Raw genomic sequence first — 8,308 nt, 5'->3', positions numbered from 1 at the left:
CCGCCAAATCGTAGGACTCAAGGATGGCCAACATCATCACGCGCCAAATGCGGTAATTGTCGCCATCGAGCTTTTGATATGCGGAAAGAGCCGGTAAGACAGGCACCTTCTGGTTCATGATCGTCTGAAACTCCAAGTCAATCTCTGTAGACATCTTCACCTATTATACCTTCACAAACACAAAAGCAGCCCCCTCTGACTGTGAAAACGCAGACTGCTAGGGCTCTTTCTTCCGCGTCCCGAACCTTCTTCACCCGCGGGAGGTGATGAAAAAGCAAAACCTGCACTTGAAAGCTGAAAACTCAGCCTTCCTCCTCTTTAAACAGCAGTAAACAGCAGCAAATCCACCAACTGGACTCCTTTCCTGCGCGCCCACGCTCACTTCAGCCTTGTTCCGATGCATAGCCCTCCCGCTCGCCCTCGAATGCTGGAAACGCAACCTTGTGTCGCGATGGAATCTCCTCTTCAGGTTGGTTCTTCACTCAGTCAGCCCTTCTTCACTGCTCCGATACCATGTCAGAGTGCAGCGATGCAGAAGCGTGGGACCAAAGAGAGAGAACGCAGAGAGAAGAGAGAGAAAGAGAGTGGAAGATGAAGATCTGCTGTATAAAGTGTGCTGTATACAAAGATGCAGATATGTACACGGGCGCAGTGCGCGGGACTGCATGTCTCCACCTCGACGGTGCAACGTGCTGTTCACCTCGAAGTCCGCTGCAGTCTGCACGATCTCCAGCCTGAAATCTGCAAACAGAAGTGAGATAGACTGTGCTGGACATCGGCTATAAATAGCCAGAAAAAATGCGCCAGAAAAGACAGGTCAGTCCGACTGGTACGGCCAGGATCTGACAGACATCGCTAACATGGAGCTCCAACTATCCCACTTAGCAAAAGACTTTTAATAACCCAGCAGTAAAATTGATACGAGATATGATGTACAACACTTTATCCTTGTATTTGTGTTTGGGTTGGAAGACTACAATTTCCTTTCGCATCTCAAGGGTTTGAACAAGAGAGAATCAAATTTGGAAAACCGATCATAAATTGCTTTACAACCACATGATGTAATCTAGGATGCTAAGACAAGAAATCTTACATTCACTTCACTTCAAATAATCAAGATATCCCCATTTTGAGGGTATCTGGATAACTTACTTCTGAGTTTGCACCAGGTTGAACTTTTCAGAGGATAGTTCAGAAAATACTCCTCCTTGGAACTGAGAATTTCTTCCTTGTTTCTCATCAAGATGCTGCATATCTCAGTGAACCCAGAATGCTCTTTCACTTTAGATAAACAGAACATCCTCCCTTTGAAGATATCTGTATAACTCATCAGCTTGGGCACAGTGCCAGGTTAAATGTTTCAGAGGAAGTTCAAAAAAGGTTCCCCCTGAGAACTGTGTTCTTTATTTCTAAAGAAAATGCTGCATGGCTCAGCAAACCCAAAACACGAGTATATGTATCCGCAGCCTTCATAAACCTCATATTTGACTGAATGGAAATCAGAAACGTCAGGATGGCAGCTACCGATAAAGATAGTCTCAACTTTTACTATGACTTTACATTTTCTGTAAAAATGACATATTTTCACTACTGCAGACAGAAACTTTGAGGGTGGGACATCAGCAGTAAAATTCCTGGCACTGGGAGCTGTATTGCTCTTCAAACTCAGCAATCCAGCTTACATCAAAGCTTTTCCTGCTGATCAACTCTCGATGTACACCATCTGTGGGTAGGACATGAAAGGCCTGCTTTATATCTAGTTTCCAGCAATTGTAAATCCTGGCAACAGCTTGACAGGCTTCAGACTTAGAGTCCCCAACCTGAGTCAAGCAGCTTTATTGCTCTTCAAAGCCAGCGATCCAGTAGCTTACAACAAAGCTTTTGCAGCATTAGAAAGTCGCTCATCAAGGTTTTTGAGGGAAGGAACATGATGTGGTTTGCATCAAGTTTGCAACACTCAGCATAAAGAAAATTTCTACTTCTTGCACAAGTATACTGCAATTCTGTGTCCATCTGAAGAATTGCAGAGGCATATCATTGTACAACAGGAGATGCTTCAACTCAGGCCCTCCAACATAAATCACTCTCCAGGGACCAGTTCACATATCTCAAACATCAATACAACTCAAAACAACTATGAGTGAAAGTTTTCTACTCCATGAGTAATGGAGATTCATCAAGAGAGCCCTTACTTGTAATAGCATACTGCTGTTTGCCAGATTGAAACCTTGGATTGGAGGTATCACTGGGAAAGGTCAACAAACAAACTGAAGCATTTTTGCCCTTAAAAAATCTAATAATGATCACTGGAAGAGATTCCCAAAGCCTTGAGTTCCCCCCATCCTACGTTATACAACAACCTAGTTTCTATGAGACGCTCAATGTAAAAAGCAAACATCACACTCAAAACTGATGATTATAAAGCTCCTTCCATGCCTAAATGAAGTGCGACAAGCTCCTTGCAATGACCTTGAATAATGAATCATCCTGATTCAAAAACAAACATGGCAAAGCAGTCCATTAAAACATCTACCACAAGTGTTACTGACATCAGTAGTTTAACATACTGGTTTTGAAAATGCTGGTATGTTCACTGCCAGTTAATATTAAGCAGTAAATAAGAAAGGACAGTCAATTGACCAGGATAGTGGGCTTCCTGTTACTTGGAGCTGGATATGCTCAACCAAAATGAATTCAAGTGTTAATGCAAAATATTCTGAACACCACCAGAATTGACTTTTGGCACAGACAATAGACTTACATAGACTACAAAAACTGACAGCACAGCTTATACCTGAGAATTTTCAAATAACCAAGCAAGACTAAGGGAATCCCTCGCTTTACTGTCGGGTCCTTTAACTTAAATTACCATGCACCTAAAACTGCAAACTGACAGGATAACTGCTACAAGGAGGTTTTCTTCTGTGTGAATAGTTATGTGAATGACATCAACAGATAATTCTATTTCTCTGTAGAAGGTATGTCTAACAATTGGCAAAGTGAGCAAGCATTGAAGCGCAATTGGGGTATGGTGTTCAATTTCCTTCTCAAGATACTGATAATTTCCTTCTGATTTGACAGGCCAGACAATTTCTCACCCAAATCTTCTGCCACATCTACCGCCCGGGAAATAGCATTTACTTCTTGACTCACAATAACCTCATTACTGCTCGTCAAAGCATGCAAAAAGTTGGCAGGAAAATACCCATTAGCTGTTACCAAACCTGCCTTGACAGACCCATTCCAATTGGCACTAATATTCATGAGTCTTTTCTCTACGCTGGGGGTCACACCACAATATCCTTGGGCAACTACAAATCGTTCGGAACTACAGACCCGAGAAGTTCGCAACCTAACAAACTCAACATTTGAATACAACAAGGTGAGAATGTACACTATACAGGCAGTTGTTTCAGTGAAGCAATCAAACAGTTTCAACACAAAACATCCTCCAAGGGCTTGGAGACGTAATGAAGTTACCAACTCCGAAAAAAATAAATGGGAATGATTCTGTTCCTGCTTAGAGTACTCGTCGGAGACATCAAATGCCCCATCAGCAGTTATCAAGTGCATCTTCTTTCCACCAGTTTGCTGCAGCACATATTCTACAAAGGATGAAATGTTGTCTGGATTTGTGATGTTGCCAGAACGATCTTTGCCATAATGAACATGACCTTGGGCCTGCTGGGAATTCGGAAGCTTTCCTGTCTGTAAATTTAACGCATCATGTTTACTGTCAGGGGTAGCCAACGTGACAGCAAACCAAGTATCGTGATAGTCCTTCATGTCACCAGACACAGATCGAGGATTTGGATGCAGGCCATTTAAATGCCACTTCTCACCAGTTGAATCACGCAGCCTGTGCATTAGAATAGCTTGGATAAACCCCCCAGGACCTTCACAGAGGTGTGCAGACAGCAGCCTTGGATTCTGATCGACAGTTGGAACAAGATTGGGAAAAGTTTGCATAAGCTCCCACATCTTAAAAAAGGCCCGGTTCATCACTCGGACAGCAATGCTAGAAACTGTCTCATAAGGATTCACAATTTGAGCAGCCAGAGTCCACACATCAATGCTGTACCTGATGCGGGTGTCCATGATCTTAAGTTTTGCATCCATGAGCATCTGTGCACAATCATTCGCATCATCCCTCATATTTGTCTTCTTATACATTGTGTTTCGGTTTTCGTCTTTGTCTGCTATGAGGAGAGACAAGACAAACGGTTCTGCTGTAGAGTGTGCCGAAATGCATGGAAATGGGAATCGTAGGGTGTCTTTGGCTGGAACTGCAATGAAGGACTCATAGTCACAGATGTCCACTAACAAGGGAGGTTTGTGCCTCCCCTTGTTCTTTCGACGTCGTCTCCTCCGCTTGCTCCTACATCCTTGAAGCTCATTCTCTTCATCTTTGAATTTTGTTGCATCTTCTTCCTCTTCTTGGCTGTAATCACCGAAAGCTCCAGCAGTAAGGAAGCCAGATAGGAGCTGCAGTTTCCGCTTCGCTGTGGCTGCAGCTTCTCTTGCCATTGAGTTCGAGATATAACGGAGTGCCAGAAAACAGAACCCGTCCGTGAAGAGGGTTCAGTTCGGATAAGCTGCTGGCTGCAAAGAAACCCCTAGCTAGCACATTAATGTGCGGTAAAAGTCATGCAATGCTTTGATAGAGACTCTGCTCCAGCGTCTGAACCTGCAAAACTTACGCATGTGAACGATGATGCAATGCCACTCCATGAGTGCTGCTGTTATTGCTGATGGTGAGTGACGACGTAGCAGCATCGCCAGCACCAGCCACAGATTATGAATATCTCGATTGGCTAGCAGCACAGGCTTCCCATGAACATGCGTGCCGAGAGATGGACCAGAGGCAGTGACTTCTTTTCTGTTCGATAGAAAAAGATTGTGCGGTGCGACGGCAGACTCCACATAGAGGCTCATAGAGGCCCGGGGACTGGAGGTCTTTTGCGGGCAAGGGATGCACCTGCACTCGATCACACTCTCCACTCAGCACAAAAAGGTAACATGATATGTGAAAGTAAGGTATACTTTTGTATTATTCAATGAAAGAAACGATATTACATCTTGATCACGCCGCACATATGAAGATTCACTACTAGATATAGGGAATTACATGTAGAGTGGAAACTAAGCAAGGCTCAGAGTCACTACTACTCCTTATATAAGTGTTTTTTGTAGCAATGCCATGGTATAGCTACAAAGCCCTTACACTCACCCCCAACTAATAGATTGTTGTCCTCAGCAATCTAAGTGTAGGACTTATTGACTCATTCCAAAGTCTTAGCATAGCTTCATCTAATAAGTTGGCCAGTGTGTGTCGGGTCTAGGACTTGACGCATTAGCGGGCTTAACACAACCTTTGCTATCAGACTAGTTTAGTGATTGTGGCACTAGGACTTAGGGATCTTAACATAGCTTTTCCTATCAAGTTAGTCAGGATCTGCCCATCTAGACTACTTTGTTATGTTCTATGACAAGTGTATCATTACAATGTTTGGAAAAGGAGTTAATGAAATGATGCTAGATATGTAATGAGAGGGCATTAGACAAGTCTAAGATGACTTCAAATTTGTCCATGGAAATGACTAAGAAGTTGAGTTTGGCCTTTCATTTTCCTGCTGGCCTTAGATAATTTGAGTCCATGTTTGGCTGCACAATCTGGGGTGATAAAGTTGTGGGTGGCTCTTGTGTCTACCACATAATGGCTTGATCCCCTTCACTCACTCTACCTTTGAGATATAAGTGTTGTACTACTACTACGCAGGCCGCCATGCATTGGGGATGAGCACTATCTATCCCCAGCCTTGGGTGGTCTAGCCTCTCTTCTCTTCCACTAGGGATTTCCTAGATGTGCGAGGGTTGTGGCTCCTCTCCTCCATAAGCACTAGTGTGACTACTACCTTAGACCTGCTTGTTGAGATTGTATTGTCCATGGGGCATCGGGTTCCCTTGCACTTGAAACATCTAAACCCTATGGTTGAGGCTTGGGGTCTCCACCATGATGTATTTGATCTAACAGACTCATATGATGCACTCAGAGTTGGTATGTAATGGTTGTTTCCCTATCGCCCAACTGCTCCTCTTGACATCAAGGTTGATTATGACATGACTCGGGTTATTCCTAAGACTTGAGCCCAAATCTCTAGGAACGGACCTCTGGGGGTATTGGGTCTTAGGGTCCAAGAGTTGGTGGTGAGGTTGTTGTTGAATCTGGTTTGGCTCCCTTGAGCTATCCTTCTCTCTTTTAGGTTAACTAGTCTTTCAACCATCCTCATGGCCTCAGTTAAACTAGTTGGCTCTTGTCTTTTCACGTCTCTCCTAGCCCATCTTGCATACCAAATAGAAATCCATGTAACGTAGTGTTAGTGTTCATGTTCAGTGCAGCATCAACTGTCTATACTTGTTAACATACTCTTTCATCTTTCCTTGTGTTTGCTTGAGATTTCTCTACTCATCTCTAACTTTGAATTTCTCCATCTTTGGGATGAAGTGGTTTTTGAGTTCCTCGTGGAGTTCTTTCTATGAAAAGATAGTGCATCCTTGCTCTTATTCTAGTAGGTACCAGCTAGTAGCATCCTCCTCTAAGGAGATGGCTACCACTTCTCCCTTCCTATCTTTAGTGATCCTAGAATACTTCAAGTATCTATCTACTTTCGCAATCCACTTCTTTAAAATCAACCTATCTATCTCTCCTTTGTACTTGGTGGGTTGGGGCATTTTGAACTTGCCATAGTCGTCTTCTAAACTCTCACTCTCCTCTTCTTCCTTATGGTTTTGCCTTTTGTCTTTCTTCTTGTCCTTCTTCTCACTTCCTACTTCAACTATCTTCTCCTTGTCTTTCCTTGTGTCCTGAGCTCTCCTAAATGTCTCATCTTTCTGTTGGTGTATCACCCACTCTTTCTAACCCTACTCCACTTCTAGTTTTCTTCTCTTTTCATGTTCTTCCTCCTTCATTTGGATGTTCCTTTAGATTGAGTCCAATAAGCCTAACATGCCCTCCAACTGCCTCTTTAAGCTAGCTACTTTCTCCTCTTGAGCTTCTCTCCATTCTTGACCTCGGCTCTTCTTCCTCTCTTCGACCATTGGGATGGGTGCATTCTTTCTATCGTCGTTCATATTGTTGTGGGAAGCCACGCCTTGACTTTGGTGTTGTCGATGTGGGGAAGCTGTGTTTTGCCCTCAGATGGTGGTTGTGCCATGGGGAAGCCATGTCACATCTTCAAATATTGACTTGTGTTGGGATCGCCGTGCCCGGGGTTGTCACATTGGCGGGGGTTGACGCAAAGTGGGGTGACATGACATGGGGCATCACAATGTGGGTCATCATGACATGATTTCATGGCATTGGATCTCTTCTCCTACTTTTGTGAGCACTTCTTCACTCAGAGTAAGAGTTGCTCTGATATCAAGTGCGATGCACCTACACTCGATCACTCGCTCAACACGGCACAGAAAGGTAACATGATATGTAAGAGCAAGGTATACTATTATATTATTCAATGAAAGAAATAGTACAACATAGGCACATCCTAGGACTACATCCTCATGATAGCACATGCATGAGGGTTCACCATTGGGTATAGGGAATCACATGCAGAGTGGAAACCAAGCAAGGCTTAGAGTCACTACTACTCCCTATATAGGTGTTTCTGGTAGCAACGCCATCGTATAGCTAGAAAGTCTTTATAGGGAGGACCATGGAAACCTATGTTCCTCTTCATAGCTCTCACATGTGAGGAAACAAGGTGCATAAAAGGTTAACCTAGTTAGTGCTTTAGTGATATCCTATGGACATAGTTGGTCATACCAACGCCTTGAAAGTAGGAGCGCAACTCAATTCCTTTTGTATGCTCTCATAAGATCATTGGTTAAACTAGCATTGTTTGTCATTTCAAAGCTTACCAAACTTTGAAAAGCAATTTTTAAAGCTCTTCCCTAACTCAGCACTACAATTTTCCATATTCATTGCTTCTCTTCCATAGTCCAGCCTATTGCTATCATCCCGGTCACTTCCATTAGTACTACAATTGCATGTCTCTCTTCTCTTCCACTGGTGTCTCTCTTCCACAATTGCCTCCTTTTCTTATCTTTTAGAGTTTCTTCATCTCATCCTCTCATCTTATTAGCCCATATTAACCCTCTAAGACCACAATTGTACCACATCAACTCTAAAGTCCACTATACCTTTTTGCCTCCACTCTCACTTCCACATTTTGGCCTACTCTATCATCTTTACTCCAATCTTTGAACCTTTCAACCTTAGTCACCTTTCATCCTCATCCTATTTTTGTTG

General features: G+C 43.3%; 1 protein-coding gene across 1 annotated transcript; it reads right to left on the bottom strand.

Annotated features, from left to right (window-relative positions):
- Positions 1-935: 935 nt before the first annotated feature.
- LOC148013531 (uncharacterized) lies at positions 936-5,001 on the bottom strand. The gene is made up of 2 exons (XM_087668470.1): positions 4,701-5,001; positions 936-4,602 (listed from the first exon to the last, which is right to left on the bottom strand). Exon 2 carries the CDS (start codon positions 4,525-4,527, stop codon positions 2,962-2,964), a length of 1,566 nt encoding a protein of 521 aa, XP_087524596.1. The 5' UTR covers positions 4,528-4,602; positions 4,701-5,001; the 3' UTR covers positions 936-2,961.
- Positions 5,002-8,308: the final 3,307 nt, after the last annotated feature.

The sequence above is a fragment of the Lygodium microphyllum genome, chromosome 26 (genome assembly GCF_053477565.2).
Source record: "Lygodium microphyllum isolate KBCC chromosome 26, Lygodium_microphyllum_v1.1.10, whole genome shotgun sequence".
NCBI lineage: Eukaryota > Viridiplantae > Streptophyta > Polypodiopsida > Schizaeales > Lygodiaceae > Lygodium > Lygodium microphyllum.
The sequence above is the reverse complement of the archived record's forward strand: the minus strand, read 5'-3'. Positions and strand labels throughout refer to the sequence as shown.